Source organism: Haliaeetus leucocephalus, unplaced genomic scaffold, assembly GCF_000737465.1.
Source record: "Haliaeetus leucocephalus isolate CR32 unplaced genomic scaffold, Haliaeetus_leucocephalus-4.0 Scaffold802, whole genome shotgun sequence".
NCBI lineage: Eukaryota > Metazoa > Chordata > Aves > Accipitriformes > Accipitridae > Haliaeetus > Haliaeetus leucocephalus.
In genome coordinates, this window is record NW_010973238.1 from 1,329,131 (window position 1) to 1,343,729 (window position 14,599).

The following is a 14,599-nucleotide window of genomic DNA, read 5'->3' on the forward strand; positions in this document are numbered from 1 at the left end:
AGAGTTTATATCAGCACTGAAAAGAAATTCAAACTAAAATTCCAGCTTGATCTTCCTCATCCTGATTACAGAAGATGAAAATGCCTAAATGCAATTTCACCTGTCAGTTGAAAATAATATTTTGCCAAAGCTTGAAAAACTTTTTTTGAGGGTAGACAAACTGACTGACGTCTGGAAGGGTTTTTTTTTCCCCTCTCTTCTCCAAATGAACAGCTTGGATAACATTAGGATTCCATTTGCCATACAAGGGTGCAACAAGACACCCATGCACACATAGTTTCCCATTTGTGCCAGCTGGGTATGACTCCCAAATGAAAACAGTCATTCTGAGCATACCAAGAAACTCACCTTTCCCCTCTCTCACTCCCCTTCCAGCCAGGGCACTGAATTAAACCAAAAAACCTAGTTCTTCCTATTTGGTAGCAATTTAGTGTCTATTCAGTGTGGCATGGTAAAGGAGGGAGTAAGAGGGCTTAAGAACTACTTGCAAAGGTATAAGCAATAGCATGTTATGGCAGCAAAAAGACTCTGGCAGGGAGAGAGCAAAGAGAAATCCTGAACAGGAACACTGGAGAAAAAAATCTTATTCTTATAAGCAATATTAGGGATCACTGATGCTCATACAGAGGAAACAAGATTCCCCTTCCTGTGCTCTTTTGGTAGGTCTCACCCTGAAAGTATCACACACCAAGCTCTACAGCTTTGTGGTTCTTAGCAGGATGCACTTGATTCTTCTGTGTGTATTCTTTGAGATGTGCACAACACAGAACTTTCTTTCACTGCTGGTTCCCATGCCAATGAAATTTATTATCTAAATTAATTCTGCTTTAAGAAAAAGACAAAATTAATTTAAGTATTCAAATAAAATAAACTTTATTGCTTAGCAAGTGGAAGTTACATGGCTCACATTGTACTGCAGTCAGTAAGATAATGCCAATAATTCCTTCTATCTTTAAATTCTATAAATGCATGAGTACTATACTGTGATTTCTTTAATTCCCTATATTAAGCCCATATGCCAATAAAAGCTTAAGAGAAAATTTCTACAGAGCACTGATTTACCTTTCCAGTTTTTCCCCAGTTGTACTCTGGACATGGTATAAAACCGTGTTGCTGTTTTTAACATTTACATTTAGAAGTGCCTATTGAACAACTCAGGTTCAAATATCTGCGCTAATAAGGACAAAAGCAGGAAAAGGAAATCTAAGTTTTAACAACAAAATGAAAATGACAAATAAATGAAGATCTGATTTTTTTAGATCCAGAGTAGGAGAGCATCCTGCCTTCAACTTTATATTTCTTACTCAACTAAATCCTCAAAGGGCAGAAGACAAAAAGCACCCAAAAGGAAATTACTTGCCCAAAATAACACTGCAGATTGGCAGTAAAATGAGCAACAGAATCTAAGGCTCTGCCAGCTTTGCCTCTAACTACTGCTTCTTGGATGAAATTAAAAAGAAAAGTCTGGAAAGCAGGAGGCCTAACCAAGGCATATATCAGGGACAAGCAGGTGTAGGAGGTCGTTGTGAGCAGAAAGAGGACTTCAGGAAACATCCCAGAGCAAGAAGTGACAAGTACAGAGGGAACCTGTATGTGAAGTGAGAAGGAAGGAGAGGAACTGTACATAATCCCAAAGCTCTGTGTGACTGGACAGGACAGAGAAGCTGTGGAGAGTAAGAAAAAAAAGGAGAAATAGCTGAGCAGGAAAGAGTTTTAACACAGTTTAAAAGGAAATGGCAAGTCATTCACATGAAGATGGAGACAGACAGGAAGAAACACATGTCTACATGGAGGGGAAGAGGTCAGGAATGGTCAGCAGATTTATGAAATTTAAGTGTCTCTGGCAGTTCCAGAGTCCAGTCAGAAATTTGCAGGGCTATTCCCAAGATGTTATGTAACCTGTTACATCCCTTCAATAACTCAGAGCACCTGTAGGATTTAAAAATTTGAGACACCTTTAAAAGATTTTAAACATGGCAGAATGAAAAATCTTTTAAAGGTCTGTCAAATTATACTATATATGGTGTTTGGATATTGCTACAGTATTTATATTCACCAGACTTTTAAAACAGATGCCTTCACTATATCAAAACCAATCTTGATAGGAAGGCATGTGCTCAATTCCATTAAGTTCAACAACAGGTGACAGAATTCTGTATCTCGCAATGCCCAGCTTCTATATTCTACATATTGCCCAAATTTTTCAGGAACAGTAGGCAGCTGATGAAAACATCCTCCTGTAACTGTACAGTTCAGAATTCAGACAAACATTATTTTTTATGACAACATCATATTTGAAGATGCCCTATTTACAGTAAATACTCCAAGTTCTGTAAACTGAAAATTGAGGGATTGAAAGTATTTGAGTGCACTTTGATCGGGACAAGACATTCTTGTCATAGATAACTGTAGATTATTAATAGCACTAGATTAAGGCCACAGAATTCTGCTTTTGCCTCTATAATAAGTAAATAATTTTGCTTAAGTTATGATGTCCCCCTTTAAAAAAAACACAACAAACAAAAAAACCCCACACCAACCAAAAACACCTTATGTTTACTTGGCATAATCATTCACAAATCATGAACAGAAGTCAAATGCATTTAGTATTTGCAGCAATTACTTTTTCTTATTCTAGAGGAGGATACTTTTGTCAGAAGCATTTTGTGTCAGGGAGCAGAAAAGCTGTCTTGTGACTAGTCTCAATTAAACCCAAAATACTAAAAATGGAATTACAGAACTTGTCACAGTCATTCCCAGTGAGTATATTCAACTCCAGAAGGTAAGAACTGCTTTCACTCAGCATTCACAGGCAGCATGAAGTCATATGTCTAAAGTGATAAAAACATTATTAGAAAGATAATTGAAGTGATAAAGACATTATTATTAGCCTCTGACCAATGATGCATTCCCTGATAAACATCAGTAATAATCTCTAACGCTGAGATACTTCACAAGATCCACGTGAAGGAAATTACAGACCCAGGTGGCTGGCATAAACACTACAGCTCTGCAAAATGAAAAAGAGCAAAACACTAAGATATATACTAGAGCATGACGACATCTGGGGACTAGTTATTAGTCAGGAACAAAGTTGGCTTCCTGTTATTGTAAAATAGTTTATGTAGACTCAGTACCTCTGTTATGTCTCCAACTGCATAAATGTGAGGAACAGAAGTCGCTTCACTGGCATCAACAATGATCTTTCCAGTTTCAGAATTAGTTTTCACTCCAACTGCCTCCAAATTGAGAGTTTCAGTGTCAGGGGCTCGGCCTTAAGGAAAAAAAAAGAAATTAAAGTAAAAACTATTGGAAAACTTCACTAGTGTTAATCTAAAAATTTGGCATCCTCCGCTTCAGCTTTCCAAGAACTTTGTGCTATTTGATAGTCCAAGCAGAAAGATAACAAAACTTAGCTCATAATGAAAAAGCTGTAAGGGTGGAAAGTATGGATATGAATTTCTTTGTGAAAGGAGCTATATTACTATTGCCTTTGCTCAAACTATTTCAGAGAAAGTTATCCTTTAAAAATGTGCGGGACAACATCCACTGCAAAAAGTGCAAAACCCACATGGTTTAATATTTATTGAACATTCTAAATTCAGTTTCCTAATGTAGCATGAATATACATATAATAAGCAGCTTCTACACTGAAAATTTCCAATAAACATTAACCAAATGACACTCAATACTAACAAACAGCCTATTGCGCACGCTTGTGGATAAAAATTATTAATAATGCTGTTCAACATTAAACATACCTGAAGTCCTCTTTTCTTGTTATCTGATACGCTTATCTTAAAGCTTTTTTAATTCCCTCAGCTTGGATGAAAATGTTTACCAGCTTTGCTCTCAAGTCCTTAACGCTGAGTTATTTAGCTCAAACTCTATTTCTGTAGAGTTTAGAAACACTATTCCTAGAATTTAGGAACACAATTTTAAATTGATTTAAAAACAAATGAGGCAAATTCTGCCAAGCCTAGATTTTATTACAACTTTCTCTTCCAATGATTTTAAGTTATCTCATTTTTAAAAAAAAAATTTTTGTAGTGTTTTCTGCATAGAGTTACCACTTAGACCACTGAAGTCTTCATAACTTTACACTGAGCTTTCTATAGAGTATCTAACAAAGCAATTCCTGACCCAGAAATTGGAAACTTAAATCCTATCCAATTTTTCAAATGTATTTGAAGGTTAATAAGCATAGTGAAATTATCAGGTACTCCCAAAATATGTAGGGACACACAGGATCACATATAAAATATTATGTGAATATATCCAAATGAAGGAAATTTTATAACATTGCATCCATTTTTAGAGGTTATAAATGAATATGCATATATCTACATCTACATATATAGGTCTCCTTTGCCCGAGTCATGAATTTGTGTTTGATGTTAATACAGAGCTATAGCAAAGCAAAACAAAAGGGGAAATGTGTTTTCATTATAAAAACAAGCTCTTTGATGTTAATGTAGGAAATTATTAAACAAAAGGAAAACCTGGCTTGTCAATACAGACCTAATTATATGTAAACATATGATTCACTGCTTTATACATCTGCCATACAGCCAGGCCCCCCAAACAATGTCACATCTGAATGCCTCTGTAAAGACTTCTGTGTATTAATTTCATCTGGTGAAACCAACACTTCCTCTGGGAGTACTGACTGAAGCTGTCGGCACTTGGCTATCTGTCTGTCTTCCCTTCTGTTGTCCCCATGGGATGTTGATCTGCTGTTCCTTCTCTGCCCCCTGCTCCCCAGTCCTGATGCTATCAGGCAACAAAAATAATAAACCTCCAGGACCTTATCTTGGCTCGGATGTGAAACAACTTCCTACCGTTGTATTTCTTTGTGTATTGAGAGTAAAGCCTGGATATTCTGCAAATGGACAACTAATGGGGTTTTCTAGTTTCCCCTTTTTCCTGCCAGGCAGAGCCAAGAGAAAGCTTAGCACGCAATGGCAGGCACTGAAAGAGGAAAAAAAGAAAAACTGTCAAAAGAGTCATTTAAAGACCTGTGACAACAGCTGAGTTTATCAAATCTGCAGGACAACACTCAACCTTTTGATTCCAGTCTATTTTAACATGTGTACAGCTTGGTATTAATAGCTAAGAGTTAAAAAAATGTGTTGCTACTCAGTGAAATTTCTCTCTCAACTTTTCTGCCTAAGTATTATTTCTGAAAGCAAAACCAAAACTTTAAAAAACTGAACTGAAGCTTTATTGGCCTTTAGCCCCATGCTAGCTCACCTCCATAAGCCAGAATTACAGTTACTGATCTTGCTTCACCTCAAATTAGGTAGCTTAGGTTCATGATTATCCAATGTGTCTTGGTAAGTTTTAATGTCAAATTCAGGAAATGCTGATATTTCCTAACATTCCCTTACTTGTATTATATAACTAGTTCTCACCATTTCTCAGTAGTATTGGATCAGAAGGACATTTGTTTCATACCCATAACTCCTAAGTTTTTTACATTTACAGCTTCAAGAAACCCTGAGTTTACAGCTTATTTCTAAGATCCAGAGGGCAATATAAAATTATACCAAATCCTACTAGGCACACAACACAGAGATAGCTCCCTCTAAAGCCAGCACATCTGCTTTTAGTTTGAAGATGTCCACTGCCCTGAAACTGCCACAGAACAAGGAGTGTATGATTGTATATGACACAAGACTAGATTTAGCTTTTATTCAAAACAGCAGATATTATACCAGACATCTAGAAGAAAGGTACCAATTCAGATATGACCCTTAAAAAGGTTACCTGCCTCCTGCACTTTTAATACCACATCATATCTCATCTTTAACAGACCCATACAATAACCACATAGCTGTGAAAACCACACAGATCCCCGCTTTCATGGCCCGCCCCCATTCACTTTTAACTTTAAAAGAAAAAACAGCTTTTTGATCTGTTTTTGTAAAATCCACAACCTGGCTTCCTAAGGGGGCTGCCAGGCAGCTTAGCTACAGAGAGTGACAAGAGACTGGTTAAAGCACCCATCTCGGATATGTGCTACGCTGGTTATATTGTGATGTAGCATTTCTGTCCCATCATCTGCTGGGGGGCTCTGGTAATCACACTTGCACACAGAATAAGGTGAAGGCAGTATCAGGCTGCTGTGACCTTCAGGTGCAAGACCTTCAACAATGGAGACTGAAGCAGCTAAGCTGAGAAGAAACCACAGGAATAGGCATAGTCACGTAAGTAGCAGCAGTGAGTGATAGCGTGCTCTTGCATACAGTAAGATTTCCTAGGGTGATAAAGGTGCAGCTGACAGCAGAATTTTATAATGGGTCTTCTGCAGTTTCTTAATCACAAAAGCTGGAATGTCTGTTTGCCCCCCAGCATTTGAAAAATCAAAACTAGAGCCAACCAAGCATTTTATTATCATCAGGCATGATACTGCAGATGGCCACTGTGAGGATACTACAGGATGACAGGATGGTTCTTCTAGGATAAAACTTAAGCCCAATAGTCTTCTCCACTTCTTCCCTATACATTGGCGATTTGACACACCATAACTTTACCCAATCTGACCTTAATCAAAATCTCATCCGTGTTCCCAGTCTTGGTACTCTCTCTCATCTTGTTCTGGGTGCCTGACATGCTCCCCAGATTAGTTGCAAGACCACTACCCTTTCCTCCTTCAAATCCCTCCTCAAAACTCATATGGTGTTCACTAAAACATAGCCAGCTGATAACGACTAATAAAGACCAATTCAGTGTAACCAATGTTCAGATTACAAGAAAATATTGACTACAGTAAGGTTAATTAAGGTTAAAAAAAGTTCAGAACCCTTACCACATTGATAGCAGCGTGCACCAATTTTACAAGGATGTTTTTGAACATTTCATTCATTACTGATAAACTTTCAGCATGCCTGCCATGATTTGAAAAAAAGTCTGACCCTTAGTCAGTGCTGGGGCAGTAACTATTTCTTTGCCAAGTCTGCTAAGCTGTACTACCTCTTGTAGCATTGACTAGTAATACTTATTACACAGAGGAGTCATCTCACCAGAAAGCTTGTGACAGCCATGGTGCAATCAGTAAACACTTGGCCATCATCATCCACTGCACACCTGAAGTTACTTGTGTCTGGAAACATGTCGCTGTGGTCCTACCCAAATAACAGCAACAGAAAAAAGCAACTCCAAGTGACATGCAACCAAATTAAAACCTTACAGCTTGGGACAGAATTCTAACAATTTGTTTTGTTCTCAAGGTCCTGTACAAGGTAAAGTGGGCTGGAAACATTTTCTGAGAAGAAAGCTACAGTTCACCTTCACATTAATTCTCCCACACTAAGCTTGCTTTAACCAAAGGTTTTGTACACCCTTAAAGGATGGCTCTGCAGTCTCAAAAACCAGTACCCACCCACCACCATTCCCATGTGAGGTCATTGGCTTCAATCTCCTGGACACTTATGGGTGAACAGAACCTGTACTCTGTAGAAAATGTTGCATTAATTATGCTAGTTTAATGAAATTACTTTGGAGCATTTTCCACCATTTTTTAATTTATTTATGCCACCATTCAGGTAAAGGCTAGCCATCACCTATCAACTCAAATAGCATTCTATAGTTCTGAATCCCAAACGTTCTCTCACACACAGACTAGAGGCATAGCCTAGCATCTAACTTTTCCTCAACATGAAGAAGTGATTTTTGTAGTTACAAGCTGGTAAAATAAGTAGTGTAAAGTAAGAGTTGCACTCAAAGTTTGTGGGTGGGTTAAAAGAAGGAAAAAGTACCATCCCACCCTCTTTCAATGCAAACAAATTACTTGCACATTAAAACCAGCCCTGTTGAATAAAGTCTGACTGAATGTCATTAAAACTAGATATTGGGAAAAAAACTAAAAGTACTGGCTGATGTAACGGGAATGATAATTTTCATTAGGACTGCAAAAACCACATCTTACCAAGACAGTACTGAATTAAAGTTAATGAGACACAGACATGGGAAGTTCAGAATAAAGACCCAGAGCCTCAGCAAATCACATCACATTAGCACTAACAGTTGTCCGAGATAAACCCAGGTGCATTATTTTTCACTGAATAGTTCAAAGGTTAAAAACTGGATGGCAAGATTTTGTTTGCAAAGAAGAATCTAAAGCCCATCTCCTTTTCTATAGGAGCTGGCAGAGATAGGCTCACAGGAGATCACAGCAATATTTTACCATATGGGACTTTTCAAAGAAAAGCTCCAAACAAAATTTCCGTTTTCTTAGTTAATTCAAACTGATTTGGTTGTAAGACTTGAAGAAAATTGTTATTAAAAAAAAAGTTATGTATTTAACCCTTTCTTGATATTGAACAGCAAGGATCTTATTTTACCACACTACAAAAATCTGCCAAGCACCCAGCCTGACACAAAGGACAATATGCTTGATAGCACATGATGTGCAACACCTGATAGCTGTTCAGCTTTACACTGAGCTAAAGTTATAATTCCTTTTTATAGCAAAGATGATACTATTTCAAAGACACAGTAGCTTTCCTCTAAGCTTATGAACGCAAAGGAACTTGAGAATGGTTGTTCCACTGCTCTCATCAGGGAGAAAACTCTTTTTGTAAAGCTAAACTTAAAATCTGCTGCTGGTCATTGCTCTTTCTGTTAACAATTTACTAGCACACTACCGCACTTTCTCTGTCAAACTAATTCTAGGATATTTTGTAAACACCTGCGTAGTTTAATCTTCAATTCAGTGTTGCCCCTCTACACAGACCCCATTAGATACGTAGTAACTCTGTATCTTTTCTAAGGACTTTGTGAACAATCAAATGCCAGTTACAGCAGTGATCTTCTGCCACCTATTGCAAATTCAAATGGAAATACTACTCACCAATTCCTTTTATATATTAGCTGTGTTACAACTGCAGCATCCAATCCACAGGTTTCAGCCCTCCAATAGCTGAAACAAACCCACTCCACAAAGCCTGACCTCCTGCAACTTTGCCCTGCAGCTCAGCAGTTACATCTGTTTATAAAGGTGTCAATCTCTACCCTTTTCTTTGCATGAAGACCCTATGTTCAATCTGTACATGCACACACTTACCATTGCTTTGTAGCTCAGGTGTATTAGGCACCCAACATAATTTTTTGTGTGTCCTTAAGGGGAGGGGGAATACTATATAATATTAAAAGTTTATTGGTTACATATTGAATGAAAAAAAAATCTCAAAAGCTTATCATTTCAGGGAAATTCTCACAAAAACAGAAGACAGAGCACTAGTAAAAAACAGAAGGACATTACAGGACTAGACATGCAGAATCAAAAAAAGGTCAAGAAAGAGCCATTTCACTGATTTGGCATATAACAGTATAGTCACTCAGCAATATAACACAGGCCCATAACAGTTACCTACAAAAGCTTTGGATTGAAACATTTAAATTATATTAAAAGTATCAAAGCGGGGGAGGGAAGTGTGCCTGGAATATTTTGACTGGTTCAAAAAAGCTGCTAGAAAAGCAAAGAGAGCATTGTGCCTGCTTTTATTGGTTTATCCATACAAGCAGAAAATGACACATTACAAAAGATAAACAAAACTCTTCATAGAAACACAATGTGAATTTTTTCAAAGGGCCTACATTAAGAGATAATACTGTAGCCTACCAAACTCAAACTATGTCCCACTGTCAGTAAATATTTTTAACATTATTCATAAAATCCTACTAAAATTCCATGATGCCTTCACAAAAATTAAGGAAATATCTATCATAATTCAGGCTACAATTAGTTAACAATAGCGGCTGCTTTTTAACCAACTCTACAAGCTGACTTTCTTCAATCAGTATTGTAACTGACACATCTGCAGACAGGAAATCCTCAACACTACCAAGTTTCCCAGCCTATTATCTGAGACACCTGGTGTGGGTGTGTTGATACAGAGCAAAACAATGAATCATATCGACTGCACATCAATTAAGCAGCTTTAACTGTTAATGTGTTTAATCCTTAAGGGTGGAGTGCCAATCTGAACACTAAAAAAAAAGTCAACATAAAAGCCCCAAACCCTCAACTATTCATTTTACGGTTTCTAAATATGGATTGTAACTCAAATCTATGACAAAAAGTATAATACATGTAGTTCCTCTCTATCAAAACAGCGAATAGAGTCGCATTACAACTGAGTTGCAATAGTAAGTATACCATGCAACCTTATTGCAGTATAATTAACACTAAACCAAGATTTTTTCTTATTATTTCAATTTAATAGCTCTTTTTTCCATCTTTGACAAAAGTAAACAAATTGACTTGACATTTCACAGGTGTGACTCCACCTCAGTGTAGTTTTACCAGAAAGCTTGAGGAAAATCAAATACGGCATTTAGAAACCCACTTTTTTGAGACATTTTCATCTCATTTCATGAATATTATTCTACAGTTTTCAGGATTATCACATCTTCAGATAGCATGACCTTTTTTGCTCTCGGCAAGGACTAAAATCCTTGATTGGTTCTAGTGAGCATAATCCATTATTATAGGCTGTTTCCACATTTTATAGAAGCCCACTGCACTTCTAAGAGAATAGTAATCACAATAAGTGAAAGAAAATGTTTGTCACAAACACAACCTGCTCTCTCTTTGGGGTATTAGGAAGATATAAAGCTGACTTACCAGGGGAAAGAAACAGGACAACATATTTAGTCCACTGGGCAAAATACAAAACGCTTTAAGTTATCTGTTCCTGCTTCCTGTAATGGATCTATTCTACGACCACAAGAATTTAACTTTATCTGTTATCAACAAATGAAAGAGTAATGCTTCCCCACTACTCTAAAACAGTAGCGTCAGATAAATAGCATAAAAATTAAGTAGTTAAAGGTATTGCTAAAACTGCTAGTAAAACTGGTTGCTCTGCAACAAAACAGATTTCTTGGGCAGTAAGTTTAAGCCTATTTACTTTGTTCACCAGATATCATCCGCTTGCCAAATATCACTACTACCTTTAGCCATCCATTATTGATCTAGAATTCCAGATATTCACAAAGCTTTATAAGCACAGGAGACAAGAGGTCTCCTACTCTGGTGGGCTTGCAGTCCATCTGAACCAATACAAAAACTGAGGGCTGATTCATAACAGCAACAAACGAGCAGCTTAGGGAGGCAACGCAGAAAGAGTATTTTCATTCCTGTGGGCTGAAGCCTTGTACCATACATGATTTAGTGTGTTAATCCTTACAAGAAGTAGCATTTGACTTAAAGGGGGCAAAAGCCAGATTTAATTACCACTTCTGGTGATTATGCTCACAGCCATTTGTCACAAAAGTCTTCTAGACTGATTTACTCTGACTTAGGCATCATATGTCAGTTCCAAGGGGTCTGAGATACCTGAAAGTTCCTAACCAGATTTCAAGAAGCTCTAAAGTTCCAAGGTTCCCTGCAACGAGCTTGGATTTTTAGGGGCAATTACTTCTCTTTCTCCAAATTGGATGATGGATGCGGTAACAAACTTAAGCAGCACAGTTTAGAAAAATTCCTAGAAGAAATGGTAGCCTCTGGAACAGGATAAATAGGAACTTGTGAATAACTTCATGAAAGTCAAGAGTATGGACTTAGAGAACACTACCTGCACCACAGTGTTGCTGGAATTCATGCTTTCACCCTCTAGTAAACATGAGGAAGACTAAATGGTCTCCCATTTATTGCAGCTCATCAAAAGTAGTTACCATAGATTTCTTCCATTTGCTGTAACTTTCATACGTTTTTAGACTGTGAGCAAGTCAGACATGCAAGAAAAGAATTAAAAACCTATCAATGTTTAAGTCACTAAATAGTTAATATTAAAAAAAGAGGGGGACTGTTTGGCCCCATAAAACATGATGAGGGGACTTCATTTTCAGAATGGAAAGCATTGCAAATAAATGTTAAGATAATCAAGTTTACCTACTGCCCACATCACTGTGTCAAAGGAATCAGTTTCTTCTGTGCCCAAGTCGGTATTTTTCCAAGTGACTTGCAATCTGTTGCTCTCCAATTTTTCAACTTTGGTTGGGAAACATCTCTTTAAAAATTTTGTGCCATAAGATTCCATGTGCTCAGTTACTAAAGATGCCATTTGCTGTTGAGTAGGGGAAAAAAAAAAATTGTTCACTCTTAGATATATGACCTTTTTAATGTAAAACCCTCCTTCAGCTGTCTTCATGAAAATCCAGTAAATATACCGTGCATTTCAAATATTCTTTGTCACCTAGTTACTATGCATTGTCAACACACGATAATTTATTGAGCCACTATGATCTGCAACTCCATTTCAAGAGGCATCTACATCTGAATATTCAAATTATTTTTTAAACAGTAAAATAGTATATGAATAAAAAGGTTGCTTTTAAATCATTTGTTACTTACACAAAAATAGCACCTAGAGCATATTCAATTTAACATTACCATAATGACCATTTTCTGGCAGCTTGATGAGAATTAAATACTTTCATAAAGCTAAGGAAGAAGAATATTTCCCTCTGCCATGACACCTGTCATTTCTCTGCAAGGACTATGAATCACTACAGTTTCCTGGAAAGTTCTACTACAAACAGGAAATAATGCTTTTGTTCTAAGAGCCTGTTTGAAATAACGCCATACCACAGTCAAGTAGTAAAGCATTGCATCAATGGGTTTATCCAAAGATGTCATTGCTCTTGACTGCGATAATTCAGGTTGCACATTGTCAAAGAATATGTTTATTACTTAAAGGATATTATCACAAAACCACTCACACAGAACAACTACATGCGAGCTCTCAGCATACAAAACTATTTTTGAAGTTGATACTAACTAATACGAAGGCAACAGCAGGGTTATATCTCTTCAGAAACATGATAGCTCACTAACCAGTTTCCATCAGTCTCAATGTGGCTACAGACTGAACATAATTACTTTACCTCTATTAATACTTTCTTAACTTTGAAATGTCCATTGTGCTTTTCATACCTACAAAGGATCAAGTTCTCAGAGAAAGCCCTACTGTAAGTGTTTTATGAAGTGCCACACACGCACTCTTAATTCTTTTCCCTGCTTGCTCAGATCTCATGCTGTTACAGGTGTAGATTTCTTCAACGATGAGTGCAAATCCCAAGACACATTCTTATACAATGTTTTGCAATTAGTTGTTGCCCTTTCTCATCGTTATTTCTAATTGCTTTTATTCTGTTTATACAGGAACGGTTTTCTGGCCAAAACTGTTTTCTGTTTTGTCAGCACAATCATGACCACTTATACTTTTAAATAAAATCCTTCCCGATTTTGAAACATATTTTTTTCTCTTTATATTTCCCTGCCTGAAAGTTTTTGCTTTTAATTTGCTCCAGCTTAGGGTTGATAGTTCTACTGAAATCACTATTATTTTTTTTTTTACCTAGTTATAACCGAACTATTTTGAAAGTGGTAAGGTCAAGATTTCCAATTCCTATTGTCATTACAAACTTTCAGCTTAGTGATTTATTTATATTCATCATAATGAACTCCACATTGAACTACTTAATGCTAAGTCCAATAATTTATTTTAAAAATCATTATCTGTAACTCCTAGAAATTCAGGATTACTTTAAAGAGATTGTCTGGTTTTAGCAGTGGCATAAATTCCTCCCCTGCTTCCCAACCTTTTCAATAGTGCTTTCAATTAAGCAAGAGGAAAAAAAAAATAATTTACTTTTCTGAGTACAGTATCAAGAGATATGATAGGAAAACAAGAGCTAATATTAACTAGTTTCTCTTCAGAAAGCACATACTAGGAAGTGTTTGGAAAAAGCCAATTACACTTTTTCTTTAGGAGACAAAAATAATCAAATAAACTTTTTAATATATTTTTATATAAGGAAATGTAAAATATTCCATACTCACTTGATCAAACCCACGAAGTGGGATACTTCTCATCATGACCGTAGTGTCCAGTCCAATGCCCGTTAGAAAACCAGCACACTCAAGTGAAACATCTGGTGAAGCATCAGTTAAGGAAATATAAACAATAATTTCATATAAATGCAATATAAAAGGGTAACATATAAGTAGGCTTTTTACCTAGAGATATCAAGTTCTCCTCAGACAGACAACATCTTTAGCTTGCTTTTGTTGCACAGAATAAAACTCCAAAGGCTTAGATTATTTTCCTCATAGGTAACATTGTTTTGAAGATCCTGAGAATTTATCCTCAGCTGACCTTAATTCCCATGATGCAACTGCATAGAAAACCATTACTATTCTATTACCAACTCAACTACAGGGCATGAGCAAAGGAATTAAAAAAACAGAGCTTTCATAGGAAAGACAGCTATACTGCTTATAATCATAAATCATCAGAGCTTTTTCAAAGGATACAGCTGGCTCCAACAACCAACCTGTTACATAAAAAGAAAAAAGAATAAAGCAGTAGAATGAGCTAGTGCGTATTTCCGGAAAACCAAAAAACTATTTTCTGAAGCATGTATAGTTACAAAATTATAGGTTTGAAGAGTGGATCTGATGTTAGATGGGAAGAAAGTGTGGCTTATCAACTCCAACAAAGACAACACTATAACGTGGTATAATGTGTGGGCTTATTTCATTAACAGAATAAAACAAAAAGAACAGGCTTATAAGACATAAGGAATT

The 14,599-nt window shown here is 36.7% G+C and overlaps 1 protein-coding gene across 3 annotated transcripts in view; it reads right to left on the reverse strand.

Moving 5' to 3' along the window:
- Positions 1–14,599, reverse strand: part of TXNRD2 (thioredoxin reductase 2) — a 36,413-nt gene that overhangs the window by 11,380 nt on the left and 10,434 nt on the right. For 2 of the 3 annotated variants that reach the window (XM_010581664.1, XM_010581663.1), the window contains exons 9-12: positions 14,327–14,346; positions 13,853–13,944; positions 11,900–12,074; positions 3,138–3,274 (exon numbers count right to left, since the gene is read on the reverse strand). In XM_010581664.1, coding sequence (XP_010579966.1) covers positions 3,138–3,274; positions 11,900–12,074; positions 13,853–13,944; positions 14,327–14,346 — 424 coding nt within the window. Of the gene's footprint in view, positions 1–599; positions 826–3,137; positions 3,275–11,899; positions 12,075–13,852; positions 13,945–14,326; positions 14,347–14,599 lie in introns of those variants that run through there. The other variant, XM_010581665.1, reaches the window with a different exon arrangement.